This window comes from Arvicola amphibius, chromosome 3 (genome assembly GCF_903992535.2).
Source record: "Arvicola amphibius chromosome 3, mArvAmp1.2, whole genome shotgun sequence".
Lineage (NCBI taxonomy): Eukaryota > Metazoa > Chordata > Mammalia > Rodentia > Cricetidae > Arvicola > Arvicola amphibius.
This window is the reverse complement of record NC_052049.1, coordinates 176236912-176254232: the sequence shown is the minus strand read 5'-3', so window position 1 is coordinate 176254232 and position 17321 is coordinate 176236912. Positions and strand designations below refer to the sequence as shown.

The 17321-nt window shown below is 45.1% G+C and overlaps 1 protein-coding gene across 4 annotated transcripts in view; it reads right to left on the bottom strand.

Annotated features, from left to right (window-relative positions):
- Window positions 1–17321, bottom strand: part of Kif9 (kinesin family member 9) — a 53870-nt gene continuing 36549 nt past the window's right edge. For all 4 annotated transcript variants that reach the window (XM_038324249.1, XM_038324250.1, XM_038324251.1 and 1 more), the window contains 6 exons: window positions 16975–17169; window positions 13953–14167; window positions 6558–6734; window positions 6160–6275; window positions 4070–4174; window positions 1–335 (listed from right to left, as the gene is read on the bottom strand). In XM_038324249.1, coding sequence (XP_038180177.1) covers window positions 285–335; window positions 4070–4174; window positions 6160–6275; window positions 6558–6734; window positions 13953–14167; window positions 16975–17169 — 859 coding nt within the window. In that variant the 3' untranslated portion in view covers window positions 1–284. The remainder of the gene's footprint in view (window positions 336–4069; window positions 4175–6159; window positions 6276–6557; window positions 6735–13952; window positions 14168–16974; window positions 17170–17321) is intronic.

Genomic DNA, 17321 nt, shown 5'->3' with positions numbered 1-17321 from the left:
CCAAACTAGAAAGTAATTTTATCGCTGGAGAGATGGCTCAGTAGTTAAGAAAGTAATTTTATCTTGATTTTTACATGTGGTAGCAAATTAAAATCTAAAGTATTCTGTGGAAACAAGCAAGGGTGTCCTTTGGAGGATGTTCATCCTAGCAGGCAGGCAACTGTGTGTTCTCTGGGTTTGGTCCCAGCTTGCAGCAGAGCGAGTGGCTGGAGCTCTGAGCGCACGTGGTTTAGCAGCTTCCTTAGAACAGACTAGAGTCGCTGGTCTTCAAGCTATTGATGAGACTATTTTCTGTGTGACTGTTGGAGGCCCACCATGGTTTTCATATAATTGTGCTGGAAGAAAAGGGAACTTGATCAGGAGATCTGGTCTTAGCAAGGACTCACAAGCTATGTCACTCACATTTACTTCATCATTCTTCCTACAGACACTCTCTGCATAGCACAAATTCTATAAGAAGTAACATTCCATTAGAACACTGTCATTCTTTGAATCTTAGGAAAATGTGTAAAACTGTTTTTGAAATAGCCTGGCAGTTATGTTTAAAAGGAGATATACTCTGGGCATAGTAATGCACGCCTTTAATCCCAGCACTCAGGAGGCAGAGGTAGGTGTATCTCTGAGCTCTGGTCTACATAGTGAGTTCCAGGACAGCAGAGCTACATAGTAAGACCCTGTTGAAAGAAAGGAAGAAAGAGAGAGGGGAGGGAGGGAGGGAGGGAAGGAAGGAAGGAAGAAAGGAAAGAAAGGAGGGAGGGGGGGGGGGGGGGGGGGGGGGGGGGGGGGGGGGGGAGGGAGACAGGAGGCATGCATGTTTTGGATATTAAAGTATCCCTCAACAGGCTCTTGTATTTGAAAGCTTAGTCTGCAGTGGTAGATCTGAGCATTGAGAGGTAATTGGAAAGTGAGGGCTCTGAACTAATAAATGGATTTATCCACCAATGAATCATAACCTGATGATATTATTGGAAGGTGGTAGAGCACAAGAGGTAGGACCTGGTAGGAGGATGTAGGCCAATGGGGGTGTGACCTGAACGGTATATCATGTCCCAGGTCCAGCCCTATTTTCCTCTGCTTAAGCACCTTGAGGCAGGCAGCTCTCCCTGTGCTCTTCCATTGCTACCCTGTTCTGATCTGCAAGCTTGTAAAAATGGAACTGAGCACGATCTGAAATTGAGGCAAAATAAACCTTTCTTCTTCACTTTTCCTTTGTTTCTGTTGTTTCTAGACAGGGACTCATAAAACCCAGGCTTGCCTTGACCCTCCTGTGCAAATAAGGATGACTTGGAACTCCTGATCCTCGTGCCTCCACCACTCAGGAGGCACACGTTGCAGCTTTGCTTAATCCTTTTCAGCTCTTTCTCTCAAGTATTTGTCACAGCAACAGGATTCTACCTCCAAGGTTGGGCTACACTGTTGCAAGCCCTCCCTCTATAGCTGCAGTACTCACAAATTCTTACCTTTCTTTTTAAATTTAAATTCTGTCCTTTTAATATGCTGCTAGGCTCCTTGAGGCAGGTAGAAAAGGCTGTCATTAAAGCAGCGGGCAGGAAAGGAGCAAATGTTAAAGCTAGTTTGGACTATGGAAAGGAATTTAGCATCCCCCAGGTAAGAGGCTGAACCTGCGGTGCCAACACTAAGCTGGAATTCTCTTTTCTTTCTTGACATAGGGTCTGAATATAGTCCAATATGGCCTTGAACTCACAGGATTTGACATAATACCTGACTCAAGATGGATTTTTTCCTCTCTGTGATTCTTGGTATTGAACCCAGGGTCTACACAGGCTAGGCAAATGCTCTGTTTCTAAGCTGCATCTCTAGCATTCAAGCTGGAATTCTTGAAGGATATAAATGGGCCTGGGTTGATGATATGCTATGGTAACTACAAAAAGCAAATGCAGACAGTGTAGTGGTGAAAGCCTAAAATCCCAGCACTTAGGAGACAGGAGCAGGTGTTCAAGGCCACCCTCTGCTACCTAGAAAGTTCAAGGCAGGCCTGAAACTTTGTTGCAAAGAACAAAAAAAAAAAAAAAAAAAAAAAAAAAAAAAAAAAAAAAAAAAACCTCCAAGATGGCTCAGGCCTTTAATCCCAGCACTGAGGAGGCAGAGGCAAGTGGACCTCTAAATTCAAGGCCAGCCTGATTCTAAAGATTGAGTATCCCAGGACAGCCAGGGATACAAAGAAACCCTGTCTCAAAAACAAAAAGAGTTCAAGGTCAAGGTCATCCTGAGCTTGTGAATTTGAAGCCAGCTGAAGCTAAATGATATGGTGTCTCTTAAAGATTCACTATGTAGCTCTTGCCAGGAACTCATTGTGTAGACCAGACGGCTGGCCTCAAAGATATTCTCCTGACTCTGTCTCCTAAGGAGAGGAGACCCTGTTTTAAGAAATCAAAACAAAGCCTGGCGGTGGTAGCACACGCCTTTAATCCCAGCACTCGGGAGGCAGAGGTAGGTGGATATCTGTGAGTTCAAGGCCAGCCTAGTCTACAAGAGCTAGTTGCAGAACAGGATCCAAAGCTACAGAGAAACCCTGTCTCGAAAAACAAAAAAACAACAAAAAAAAAGAAGAAAGGAAAAAAGAAAAAAAAATCAAAACAAAAATACAACCCCTACCAGGCCACCCTCACAAACCAAAATAAGTGTGCACTCTTCCAGGAAGAAAATAAGTTCAATTTTTCTGTTTCGCAGTCCTGAAGTCAAATTAAATATGAGCTTGTAACTTTTTTTTAAGATTTATTTATTTATTATATATACAACATTCTGCCTCCATTTATGCCCGCACCACCAGAAGAAGGCACCAGATCTCATTACAGATGGTTGTGAGCCACCATGTGGTTGCTGGGAATTGAACTCAGGACCTCAGGAAGAGCAGCCTGTGCTCTTAACCACTGAGCCATCTCTCCAGGCCCCATGATGAGCTTGTAACTTAAATATCTATCTATCTATCTATCTATCTATCTATCTATCTATCTATCTATCTATCTATCTGTGTTGGACTAGAGAGATAGCTTAGTGGTTAAGAGCACTGGCTCTTCTTCTAAAGGACCCAGGTTTAATTCTTTTTTTTTTTTTTTTTTTGGTTTTTCGAGACAGGGTTTCCCTGTAGTTTCTAGAGCCTGTCCTGGAACTAGCTCTTGTAGACCAGGCTGGCCTTGAACTCAGAGATCCGCCTGCCTCTGCCTCCCGAGTGCTGGGATTAAAGGCGTGCGCCACCACCGCCCGGCCCCAGGTTTAATTCTTATCACCCATATGGTAACTCATAATCATTTCTGGGGAATCCTACACCCTCTTTTGGCCTCCACGTGTACCAGACATGCAAATGGTGCACAGACATACATGCCAACAATACACCCATATGCAAATTAATCTTTTTTAAAAAAATCCAGGTATGCAAACACACATATATACATACTAGATACACATATACACACAATGAAAGAGACTAAGAAAAATAGCAAACAGTGCTGAGTATGGTGGTACACACCTGTAGTCTCATCTCTTGGAAAGTAGACGCAAGAGGATCAGGAGTTCAAGGTTATCCTTGGCTACCTAGCAAGTTTGAGACCAGCCTGGGAAACATGATTCCCTGTCTCAAACAAACCAAATAACAAGAATACCCACCAGAGCACAGAGGGTTGCACAGTATTCAGGACCTTGGTAGACTGGAGACTCAGGAGAACCACAGGCTCCACTTGTGGCTCACCAAGTCTAGTTCCACCTTGGCTACATGTGGTCCTCTGTCCTCTGCCATTTGTGCAGGATGGCTCCCTTGGACAGGCCCTTCCCCATAGGCAGTGATCTCAGATGATTTCTTTCCTAGACTGTCAATGGTCTGTGAACCACCATACATGGCTGAATTAGCATTTATTTACCAGCCATGTCCAGACCTGACCATGATCTATGTGATCCCCCTTTCCCAGATTCCACAGTCAAGCCTTGTTTCAGTCTAGAGCCAGCAGATAGGCACCTATCGACTAAGGGTGGCACTCAATCTCCCTGGGCTGGTACCATCACCTCCAAAGTCTTTGGGGCCCCCACCCTCACAGACATGAGTGTCCCAAGTTACCTTCTGTTCTGTCTTGACTTTGGCATTGTAGAAGGAGATGGAATCAGGACCCTCAGGCAGTACAGTCCGTTGCAGCTGGCTGAACCTATCCTGGTCATCTTCTCCCTGGGAAAGACCCAACCCAGCATAGTATCTCAACCTGGCATCATCAAAATGAACCCTGGCAGGGCCTGTACTGAGCACTGGCACAGTCCCTCGCTGGGTTTGCAAATCCACACAGAGCATCTCCTTCTCTAGCACCATGTCTGCCTACATGCCACCATGTCCTGCCATGATGATAATGGACTAAACCTCTGAAACTCTAAGCAAGCCGCAATTAAACATTTTCCTTTATAAGAGTTGCCATGGTGATGTGGAAAGCCATTCTGTATGCTGCAAATATGTGTTGCTTTTATTGGTTGATAAATAAAGCTGTGTTGGCCTATGGGAGGGCAGAATATAGCTAGGTGGGAAAGCCAAACTAAATACAGGAAAAAAGAATATGGAGTCTGGGAGATGCAGCAGCTGCCAGAGAAGCAAGATATGAGGTAACAAGCCACAAGCCTTGTGGCAAAATACAGAATAGAAATGGGTTAATTTAAGATACAAGAGCTAGTTAATAATAGCCTGAGTTAATAGGCCAAAAAAGTTTATAATTAATATTAAGTCTCAAAATAGTTATTGGGGAACTGACAGGTGGGAGAGAAACCTCCAGTTACACTGGCCTTGGTGTCTTTTCACAGCGGCAGACATGCTAAGACTCTCTCCCTCTCAAAATTTATGTATGTATATACGTAATATACATACACAAAAGCAGGCGCTTTTGTCTGCGTGTACATCTGCACAACAGAAGAAAGAATTGGAATTCATGGGACTATAATTGTAGATTTTTGACAGTCACCATGTCGATGTGGGAATTGAATTGAAAGCCCCTGGAAGAACAGCCAGTGCCCTGAACCTCTGAGCCATCTCTCCAGCCCCTATATATCTCTCGTTAAGGTTTGTTCTGGCTGTTTTTTGTCTTCTTGACACAAGCCTAGATATGTCTGGGAAGAAAGACTCCAACTTAAGGAATTCCCTGCACACGCTGGCCTTTAGGCCAGTCTCTGAACATTTTCTTCACTAATAAAGGGAAAGTGATCCTGGGTTATAAAGAAAGCAGACTAGGGGCTGGAGAGATGGCTCAGAGGTTAAGAGCACTGGCTGCTCTTCTAGAGATCCTGAGTTCAATTCCCAGCAACCACATGGTGGCTCACAACCATCTGTAATTTGATCTGGTTCCCTCTTCTGGCATGCAGACAGAACACTGTATACGTAATAAATTAATTTTTTAAAAAGCAGACTGAGGAGCTAGGGAGATGTCTCAGTGGTTAGGAGCACTGGCTGCTCTTCCAGAGACGTGGGTTCCACTCTCATCACTCACATAGCAGCTTACAACTGCAGGAACTCCAGTTCCATGGGAACCAGCACTTTCTTCTGAACTCTGAGCACCAGCCTCACAGGTAGTGCATACACTCATAGACATACAGTGTTTTTAAAAAAGACAAAGGGGTGGGGAGAAAAGCTGAGCAAGCCATGGGGAGCAAGCAATTATGCAAGCTATTATCATTCTTCCATGGTCTCTGCTTTAGTTCCTATCTCTGGATTCCTGCCCTAACTTCCTTTCATGATCTAGCTTACAGCTACAACCATAAGCTGAAATAAACCCTCTCTTTCCCCACAGTTGCTTTGAAAACCTAACTAAGATAGAATTTTTTTAAATATATATGTTTATGTCTGTGCTGTTATATGCCACATGTGTGCTGTTGCCTGCAAAGGCCAGAAGAGGGTATTGGAACTGGAGCTGGAGTTACAGATAGTTGTGAGCTGCCTGACATGGGTGCAGAGAACCAAAGTCAGGTCCTCTGGAAGATTAGCAAGTACTCGTAACTGCTGGGCCATCTCTCTAGCTCTGTTTTTTGCCTTTCAATAACTGAGGAACATACACTTGCCTCCCAACCTGGGCACTGGCAGCATTAGACATCAATTCATGGAAGAGGTAGAATTACCCATATTACTGCTACTTCCCTGTATTTAACTCTTCACCACCTTCATACCCTTGTGCTGCTCACCAGAGATACAATCCTGTTGACAGGTACCATGCCTGGCCGGATACTGCTGCCCTGCTTCAGTGCTACCTGAACATCCTCTGGGATGACAAAGGACTCATTGTACCAGATGTCAAATTCTGCAAGAGTCAGAGAGAGAGCACTGTGGGTATGAGGGAGCCTGTGAGGAAGGAGGCAAAAGCTATCGTAGGCTCACCTTTATTTACTTCCTGCTCCAGCAGCTCCCACTTCTCATCCCCATCCCAGCCTTCATAGCCCTGGAAACCACACTCCTGAAGCCCCTGACTAAGCCCTGGCTCTTCAGTGAGCAGGTCAGAGAGCTCTTCCAGAACTGATACTTGGCCTTGCCCTGAGGCCTCTCTTAACCTCAAGGAGCCCGCAAACCTTCCCAGTTGGAATACCCAGGAGCAGGCGGTGGCGACACTGATCCACCAGGCGCTGGCAGTACTGGATCTCAGCTCTGAGGTCTCGCAGTTCTTGGTACTCATTTCGATACTGCTTCTTCAGGTCTTTGAGCTTCAGGATCAGCAGAAATTCCTCCTCGTCGATGATCATCAGGCCTTTGTTCTCGTACTCACCTGCGGGTGATGGGAGAGGTCAGGAATGAGGCAGTCGCCATTCAGGGTAGGAGGAGGAAGTTGTTCCAAAAAGAAGACAATGTTGGAGAGATGGCTCAGTCGATGGCTCAGTCATTAAGAGCACTGACTGCTCTTCCAGAGGTCCTGAGTTCAATTCCCAGAAACCACGTGATGGCTCACAACCATCTGTAATGAGATCTGGTGCCCTCTTCTGGCATGTGGGCAGAGAAAAGGACAGAGAGGGGTCATTTATCAAGCTTATTTTGATCTTATCCCATCAACCAAAGATATTCATTCTTTAAAGACGTTTTTTCTTTAGAGTCAAATAAATAAATAGGGGCTGGAGAGATGGCTCAGTGGTTAAGAACACTGGATACTCCTCCAGAGGACCTGGGTTCTATTACCAGCACCCACATTGCAGCTTACAACTGTATCTAACTCCAGGCCCTGGGGATCTGGCACCCTCACACAGATATACACAAAACACAAAATAAAAATAAATAAAGATAGATAAGATAGACAGATAGGAAGATAGGTATGTAGATCAATTAATCCTCAGGGATGAATTAGTAGAAGGCCAATATAGAAAGTAGACATTAATTTCCTAGGGTTCAAGGACAGCCTGAAGCTGGCAGCAGCTGCCAAATCTTGGTGTATGTGTGTGTGTGTGTGTGTGTGTGTGTGTATGTAACATGCTCAACCCAAGTCTTAAATCATGAACACTTGCATTCCTAAAAGGCCCAAACATCTAATATAACCCATTCGCCTTGTCCTGACCTTTCTTTCCTGGCAGGGCTCATGATGCTGAAGGTCACCTAGTAGGTGAGCCTGATGGACAAAGCTTTGGACTTGGGGTTGCTCCTTTTTCTATCAAACCTGGGAAGATTAGAACTCTGGAGCATGTTGGCTGGCTTTCCTCCACTCTGGCTTCAGGGAGTCTGGCTTTCCTCCACTCTGGCTTCAGTGAGTAATTGTGCTATTAGCCATGGCTTCGTCAGTTTGGTGAGAGTTGCTAGGTTAAGATAAAATAATATTGTCTGAAAAATTACTCCCTTGGCTGGCCACTGCCCATAGCACCTGGAATCTTAACAAAGGAGTCATATCAAACTGTACCGTCCCAGATGTGTGGTTTGCATATGGCCTGGGATGTGTGTCTCGGGTGCAAGAGCAGTCCCCAGATCCTACAGAGCAGTCTTCTGACTTCTACACACGTGTATAAGGAGGTAGGGGAAAGACTCAGACATGAAAATGACCCTGCATCATTAATGGAGATGCAAGGCTCCCAACTGGAGGATCTGGGATCTGGGGTAGGAGTCAGGTCCCTCATCTTCACTGCAGAGATCTGCTGTGAGCTCTGTGCTATGGGACATCTCTGACATGATATGCACAGTACTCCTTTGAAATGGAGGAATGACTGGACATATTTTTTTAAGATTTATTTATTTATTATGTATACAGTATCCTAGCATATGTACCTACAAGCCAAAAGAGGGCACCAAACCTCATTATAGATGAATGTGAGCCACCATGTGGTTGCTGGGAATTGAACTCAGGACCTCTGGAAGAGCAGCTAGTGCTCTTATCCTCTGAGCCATCTTTCCATCCCAAGAACTTTAGGCTGCTATTTTATTTTATTTTGTATTTATTATTATTATTTATTATTTATTTATTTTGGTTTTTCAAGACAGGGTTTCTCAGTAGCTTTGGAGCCTGTCCTGGAACTAGCTCTTGTAGACCAGGCTGGCCTCGAATTCAGAGATCCGCCTGCCTCTGCTTCCCCAGTGCTGGGATTAAAGGTGTACACCACCACTGCCCTGACTGGACATCTTTAGTACTACCCAGGGGTTCTCTGGTTGCCTCCTCAGGGGGAAGACAAACTGATAGATGATTTCCTTTTTTTCTTTTAAAAAATATTTATTTTTATTCTATGTGCATTGGTGTTTCACCTGTGTGTATGTCTGTGTGGGGGTGTCAGGGCCTCTGGAACTGGAGTTATAGACAGTTGTGAGTTGCCATGTGGGTGGTGGGAATTGAGCCTGGGTCCTCTGGAAGAGCAGCCAGTGAGTGCTCTTAACCACTGAACCTTCTCTCTAGGCCCCTTTTCTCTAAAAAAACAAACAACTAATATTCAGCAGAAAAATGTTTTGACAGTGATAAAATCAAATATATATGCATGTATGTGCTGTGGAATATTTGTACACTATAGCAAGAGGTATTGCTGTGATTGGTTTACTAAAGCACTGACTGGCAAATCGCTAGGCAAGATAGGATTTCCAGGAAGAGAGAAAGGAAGAGGAGGAGAAATCTGTATGTGTGGATTACGTGAGACATGCCAGGAGACAGGGAACAAATTGGTTATACAGAAGTGGAAAAGAAGTTAAAAAAAATTGATTAACAGAAGCAGATTGATTTAAGTTATAAGAACTAGTTGGGGAGCAAGCCTAAGCTAAAAGGCCAAGTTTTCATAATTAATATAAAGTCTACATGTAGCTGGCTAGCAGAACAGAGAAAGACATGACATGTATGTGTGTTTCCTCCCCCCCCCCCCCCCCCCCCCCCTCTCTCTCGACTCTGCAGCCCATGCTGACTTGGAAATCACTAAGTAACGCAGGCTGGACTCAAACATTCAGTCATTCAGTGATTCTTCTTCTTCTGCCTACCAAGTGCTGGGATTATAGGCATAAGCCACCATCCTGGCAAATTTTAAAGTATTTTAGAAATACTCTTTATTCCACAGATGAGCACGTGCCTATAATTTTAGCTGAGGCAGACAAGCATTCGTCATCCGAGGCTACATATCGAGTCAGCCTGGCTCACTTGGGAGCCTGTCTCAGCAAATCCTTACTTCACTGCCACTTCACTGAGTCAGGTGGAAGGCAGAGGTGGGGACCTGAAGTTCAAGACGGTGTCACAAAGGACCCAGTTACGTTTCCCAGCACCCACACCAGATGGCTCACAACTGCCTATAATTCCAATTCCAGGGAAAGTGACACCTCTTGGCTCTACAGGCACCTGCACTCATGTGTACATACCTATACACAGACATATACATACTTTTAAAAAAATTAAAAGAGAGCCGGGCGGTGGTGGCGCACGCCTTTAATCCCAGCACTCGGGAGGCAGAGGCAGGCGGATCTCTGTGAGTTCGAGACCAGCCTGGTCTACAAGAGCTAGTTCCAGGACAGGCTCCAAAGCCACAGAGAAACCCTGTCTCGAAAAACCGAAAAAAAAAAAAAAAATTAAAAGATAAATTACGTCACAGTGCATGCATCCCTTTAAATAAGTAAATTTATCATCAGGGTCTGTGTTACCACTTTGTTGTTGTTGTTGGGTTTTGTTTTGTTTTTCGAGGCAGGGTTTCTCTGTGTAATAGCTCTAGCTGTCCTGGAACTAGCTCTTGTAGACCAGGCTGGCCTCGAACTCACAGAGATCGCCTGCCTCTGCCTCCTGCGCCAACACCACCCGGCTTTTTTTTTTCTCAAGACAGGGTTTCACTGTGCAGCCCTGGCCATCCTGGAACTCACTCTGTAGACCAGGCTGGCCTGGAATTCACAGAGGTCTGCTTGCCTCTGCTTCCTGAGGGCTGAGATTAAAGGTGTACACCTTCACTGATGGAGGAGTGTCTATGTGTTACTTTCATTATTAATAAAGAAACTGCCTTGGCCCTTTAAGAGACAGAAAATTAGGTAGGCGGAGTAGACAGAACAGAATTCTGGGGAAGAGAGGAGAGATGCTTCAGGCAGTCACCATAAGCAGTCACCATGCTCCCTTCTCTCTGAGATGGACGCAGGTTAAGATCTCTCCTGGTAAGCGATCCACCTCGTGGTGCTATATAAATTACTAAATATGGGTTAAAGCAAAATATGAAAATCAACCAATAAGAAGCTACAGATAATGGGCCAGGGGCCAGGCAGTATTTAAAGGAATACAGTTTCCGTGTAATTATTTTGGGTGTAAAGCTAGCTGGCGGCCGGGTGGCGGGACGCAGCCCCGCCGCTCCTTCTACACTTCACCGCCTGGCAGGTATCTGTATTTTTAAAGTGCTTGTGGGTCCTGTGAGACCTTCTGCTGTGTCCTCACCCTGGGGGTTCTGGGCAGGAGTGTGTCTGGAGCTGCCACCTCTGGCCTTCTCAAGTTTCCCAGGCTCTTTTCCCTGTGGAATAGCAGATCATAGCTGGTCTGAAGGGCATGAGCAGAGACTATGTCTAGGAATCTGGAAAAACTGTTACCTCTGAAAGTGAAATGACCCAGCTGACCCGCAGGGAAAAACCAAGTGACATGTGGAAGTCACCCCATGAAAACTGGCCTGGAACAGGACTGTGGTTTATCAAGGAGCGGCCCTGTAATGTGCCCTGACTGCCAGGAAAATGAATAACAATGTGGTTGCTGAACTCCCTTTATTTTATTTTATTTTATTAAAACTAACTTTTGAGGGGCTGCAGAGATGGTTAAGAGCACTGGCTGCTTTTCCAGAGGACCCAAGTTCAATTCCTAGCAACCACATGGCAGCTTACAACTGTCTGTAACTCCAGTTCCACGGGATCTGACGTCTTCACAACCAATACAAATTTAAATTATTTTTTAAAAAAAACAACCTTGAGTCAGGCGGTGGTGGCGCACGCCTTTAATCCCAGCACTTGGGAGGCAGAGGCAGGAAGATCTCTGTGAGTTCGAGGCCAGCCTGGTCTATAAGAGTTAGTTCCAGGACAGGCTCCAAAGCTACAGAGAAACCCTGTCTTTTAAGTTAAAAAATTCTCTCTCTCTCTCTCTCTCTCTCTCTCTCTCTCTCTCTCTCTCTCTCTCTGTGTATGTGTGTGTGTGTGTGTGTGTGTCTATGTGTGTACAGAGTGCACAGGTTGGGGTCAGAGGACAATTTGTAGGGTCAGTTCTGTCCTTTTGTCCTTTACTATATGAGTTCCAAGGCTCACACGCATATTGTCACCATTGATGGTTACTAACCTTACCCAATGAGCCATTTCTTTCTTTTTTTCTTTTTATTTATGTATATGTCTGTATGTGAATGTCACATGTCTGATCCCCGAGCTGGAATTGCAGGCAATTGTGAGCTTCCTGGTATGTATGCTGGGAGTAAATTTGTGTCCTCTGGGAGGACAGAAAGAACTCCTAACTCTGAGCCATCTTCCCGCCCCCAGTGATCAACAGCTTTTAAAATTTAATTTAATTTAGTTTTTTATCCAGGGTCTCATACAGCTCTGGTTGGCCTCAGCGTGTGTCAATCCTCTGACTTCTTCCTCTTCAATGCTTGGATTATAACAATGCATCCCATGCTTAACTGAATCCCCTTTCCAGATCAGGTTATCACTCAGTAACATGCAGGCTCAAGCTGGAAGTGGGGGTGCACTCTGGAGGTGTAGGCAGGTTGACCTCTCTGAGTTCAAGGCCAGCCTGGTCTACAAAGAGAATTCCAGGACAGGCTCCAAAGCTACACAGAGAAACCCTGTCTCAAAAATCAAACAAAGAAAGAAAAATGCAGGCTTGGACTCTGCCCTTGATTAGCTGTCACAGATCAGTCCTCAGCACATTCAACTTGACTGTTCCTGGCCCACAGTACAGGTGTAGACTATGTGCAACACTGAGGGTCATGTTCAGGCCACCCATGTTAGCGCTGTCTCCATGGAGGATTCTTGCTCACTCTCTCTACCTGGTAAAAATACTTCCTGCTCTAGGGGACAAGCCTGCCAGGCTAGCACAAGTGTCAGGAGTTTCACTGATGTCAGGTCAATTGGCCTTCTGGCACCCTCATTCTCATTTCTTGAGGTCCCCAGCAGTATGCCTACCACAACTGAACTACCGTCAGCAAAAAGAGAGCAGACCAGAACTATGCGACTTGAAGGGGTCACTAACTGCTCATCTCCCAAGGAGACTGCTTCCAGGTCATAAAAATATAAAAACAGGCCGGGCGGTGGTGGCGCACGTCTTTAATCCCAGCACTCGGGAGGCAGAGGCAGGCGGATCTCTGAGTTTTGAGTCCAGCCTGGTCTACAAGAGCTAGTTCCAGGACAGGCTCTAGAAACTACAGGGTAACCCTGTCTCAAAAAACAAAAAACAAACAAAAAAAAAAACCCAAAAATATAAAAGCATAATGGTCCATTTTCAAAGGTGCCTTCAATCAGCTTAGATCCAACTGTAGGTGAAAAGATGACTCTGGGTCCCTGCCCACATTGACTAAAGTGTTAACTGCCAAAATTGCTTCATGACCTGCAGACATGATGGCTTTATGCTCCTGAAAAGCTTTACAATAAACAGAATGTAAAATATAGACATAAACCCATGCATGTCTTTGTGAAGAAATTAAGAAACATAAGTGTCTGATGATTTGTCATACTGTACCCTCCAGGGCAGAGTTCAGACGAGCACTGTGGATTCAAGGTCAGAGAGTTCCAGGACGCCCAGAGCTACACAGAAAGACCCTGTCTCAAAACAAACAAAAACCTACCCTTCTGATTATTCAGCCAGGAAGGAAAGTGAGGAGAGACCTGCATTGAGGGTTATTAAAAACTTTCTTTGTGTGATATAGGCAGAGGCAGGTGGAAACCTGGTCTACCGTGCAAATTCCAGGACAGCCAGGGCCACACAGAGAAATCCTGTCTAAAAACAAAAACAAAAGCCGGGCAGTGGTGGTGCACGCCTTTCTTTAATCCCAGCACTCAGGAGGCAGAAGCAGGTGGATCTCTGTGAGTTCGAGGCCAGCCTGGTCTACAAGAGCTAGTTCCAGGACAGACCTGCAAAGCTACAGAGAAACCCTGTCTCGAAAAACCAAAACCAAAACCAAAAACAAAAAAACCAACAAAAAAACCCCCCAACTTTCTTTGCCATTTTATCTCTGTCAGTGTCCTCTTTGCAGGTTATAAAATGAACTGCCTTGCTTTCTCTATTGAGCCTCCAGCATTCATTAGGAAGGAGTATGTGGAACTTTGTTCCTGCAGGGCCAAGGGCCAGTTTCTCCAAGAATAACAGCACATTTCAGGAGGAAGACTCAGCAGTTAGTTCTGAAATGATGCAGTAAGCAGGAATATTGGCAAAGGCTAGCTGTCAGGAGGGGCTGCTAGAGCCTAGTAGATGACATAGGTCTGTACCCTACAGCCCTCTATTGGCCCCTTCCCATCTTGGTCCTTTAGTGCTTAAGGCTGCCACACACTTACCCTATGATGATTCTGAGTCCCCACATCGCCCTGGCCGTCTTCCCCTCACATCTACCTTGCTTCTCCCGTAGTGACTTCTGGAAATTCAGTGCATCTTTGGTCACATCAATCTCCCGCTTGATGACATTGATGCGCTGGGTGGTCTCGCTGGCCCTTTTCCTCCGTTCATTCAAGATGGATTTGTTTTCTTTGAAGATGCGGTTGATCTCACTACCTCGTTCATTCTTAAAATCTTCAAAGGCCACAGGTTTAGAGGGTGGGGTGCTGGGTCTGGGGACAGAGGGAGAGGTCAAAGAGGAACAAGAAGTGGAACAGCTGCCTTGGAAGCAAAGGTACTTCCTCTTTCTTCCCTATGACTTCTGAGGTCCTAGGCATTATTTGTGTCAGATGGAAGTTAGTCTGTAGAAATCAGTCCCTCATCTCTGTTCTATGGACCATGCCCACTGCAGAAATTGAGGAAAGGAAAGAAACGGAAAACAAAATCACCATCACCTATCTGGATCCAGAATCTGTTGAATCTCTTAAGATTTCTTTAATACAATTTTTAAAAAAATATTTATTTATTATGTATACAATATTCTGTCTGTGTGTATGACCGCAGGCCAGAAGAGGGCACCAGACCCCATTACAGATGGTTGTGAGCCACCATGTGGTTGACTGGGAATTGAACTCAAGACCTTTGAAAGAGCAGGCAATGCTCTTAACCTCTGAGCTATCTCTCCAGCCCCTCTTTAATACATTTTTAAATGGGTGAAGCCACACAGACTATATGATCTTTTCTTTTTCTCACAGAGGCATTATTTAATGGTATTAAAATTTCTTTGAGTCGGGCGGTGGTGGCATACACCTTTAATCTCAGCATTTAGGAGGCAGAGGCAGGCGGATCTCTGAGTTCAAGGCCAGCCTGGTCTACAAAGTTCAGGACAGCCAGGGCTACACAGAAAAACCCTGTCTTAAAAACCTACCTCCAAAAAATATTTGAGAGGCCCTCAGGGCCTGGCTGTGGGAGTAAGAGCATTGCTTTGTAAGTATGAAGACCTGAGCTCCTATCTTCAGGTCACACAGCAACAGGAGGAAGGAAGCAAGCTGTCTGTCACTGTTCTGCTGCTGTGAAGAGACACCATGACCACAGCAACTCAGGGCTTCTCTGTGTGGCTTTGAGCCTGTCCTGGCACTCACTCTGTAGAACAGGATGGTCTTGAACTCACAGAGATCTGCCTGTCTCTGCCTCCCAAGAGCTGGTCTACAAAGCAAGTTCCAGGACAGCCAGAGCTACACAGAAAAACCCTGTCTCAAAAAATAAAAAAATAAAGAAACCTCAAAGTTTCCTAGTGACAAACTTCTTCCGGCAAAGGTCTTCTAATCCTTCTAAGCCTATCAAAGAGTTTCACTCCCTGGTACTAAGCATTCAGATACATGGGAGCCATTCTTAGTCAAACTAGCACAAAAGTCCATGAGACTTAGAAAGTAAATAACTCATAACTCTCAGGAAGTTCCTGAGACTAAAAGATTTACCAGTCCCTCTTCTCCAAGGTTATAGAAACAGTAACTGCTGGACTTGTCCAGCTGCCTATATATCACACAGTTCCAGGGACGTAGCTTTTATGAGTCATCACCAAGGCTGGGGTAGGCGTTTTGGTGATGCAGGTGCCTTTAAGTCAGTCACCCACGCTCCTGTAAGAAACCCCAACAGAGTCATTGGTTTGCTACCTTGAACTTGGTGGCACTGTTAGTTTGTCCTCTCATTTGTTCCCTATTTAGATAGAGTAAGCAATTATCGGTTCATGTCTCCTCAAGAAAAGTCTCATACAACACCCCAGAACCCATATAAGAAGACAAGCATCATGTCTATACCTCCAGCACTAGGCTACAAAAACAGATTTGAAAGGGTACCTGTCAGCTAGGTTAGCTTCCAATTTAGTGAGAGGTTATGTCTCAAGGTTTACAGCAGAGAGTGCAAGGGGAAGACACTAGGTGTGCTGTGCTGCTCAGGCCTTAGCATGCATACACACGGGTGTGCACCCATACACTGCACCATACACAATCCCATGTACAAAACTCTCTGAGAACCACAGTTAATGTGATACAACTCTTGGCACAGAGGGATGTGGACTAATGTTGGCAACTTATTTGAAATGCATTTTTAAAAAGACAACACAAGACTGAACAAATGTAATAGCCTGCCAACAGAAACTAATGGGCTCTCAGTGTATTGACTTTCACTGTGCAACTGTTTAATGTTCTGAAATATACATAGGTTCAGAGAAGTTATTCATGCATGTGCTTGTACAAACCAGGGGCAGGGATAATAATTCATTCAATGTCCTTTATCTAATACTAACTTTTGTTTTGTTTTTCAAGACAGAGTTTCTCTGCAGCTTTGGAGCCTGTCCTGGAACTCATTCTGCAGACCAGGCTGGCTTTGAACTCAGAGAGATCCACCTGTCTCTGCCTCCCCAGTGCTGGGATTAAAGGTGTGTGCCACTACCACCTGGCCCAGTTGCTCATTTTAAAAGCCAAGGTCTTATGTATATCAGGCTGGTCTCTAACTCTCTTAAATTCCTAATCCTCCTGCCTCAACCTCCCAAGTGCTAGGATTACAGGTATATACTCCCAAACCAGGGTTCCAGAATGCATTACTTATGCAAAAGACACATCACTTTAAAACAATTGATGTGTTGAAGTTCTAACATGATTTATTTATTTGTGTGTGCACACACATGCACACCATAGTAGTACATGTATGGAGGTTAGAAGACAACTTGTAGGAGTTGGTTCTCTCCTTCCACCATGTGTGTCCTGGGTATTGAACTCAGATCATCAGAATTGGTAGCAAGTGCCTTTACTGGCTCACCTATTTCCCCAGCCCCTAAAACGATTCTTTGTGCACCTTGGAAGACTGAGGCTGGACCATTTTGCATGCATATATGTTACCACATTTCTTCCTTTTGGCCTCTCTCTGTCCCCCTGTTTATTTCTCTTCTGCTGAAGGCACCTTTTACCTCCCATGTAAGGATCACACTCTGGTTTGGTGTGATCTGAGCTGATGGAAGACCTACCCGTCTTTAGATGGTTACCTGGGTGGGCGCAACTCTTCCTTGGGAGAGTCCGAGGGAAGGGGCTCAATGCTGGACGTCTCCCTGTCTCGTGGAAACATGTCTTTGATATCCCCATCTTTGGAAGATGGGATCAGCTGGGTCTTGGAGATGGAAATCACATCTAAGTCCTTGCCACTCACAGGGCTGCTGGCACCTTCCTTTCTTGCTGAGGAGCTGAAAAACAGTCAGGGAAACACCAGGGCCCAGGCATGGGCAGTGAGAACTAAGACCTAGGATGAGAGCTCGTTCACATCTACTAAACCAAGCAACCTACCACATTCAGTTTGTTTATTTATGTATTGTTTATTATCTATCTATCTATCTAT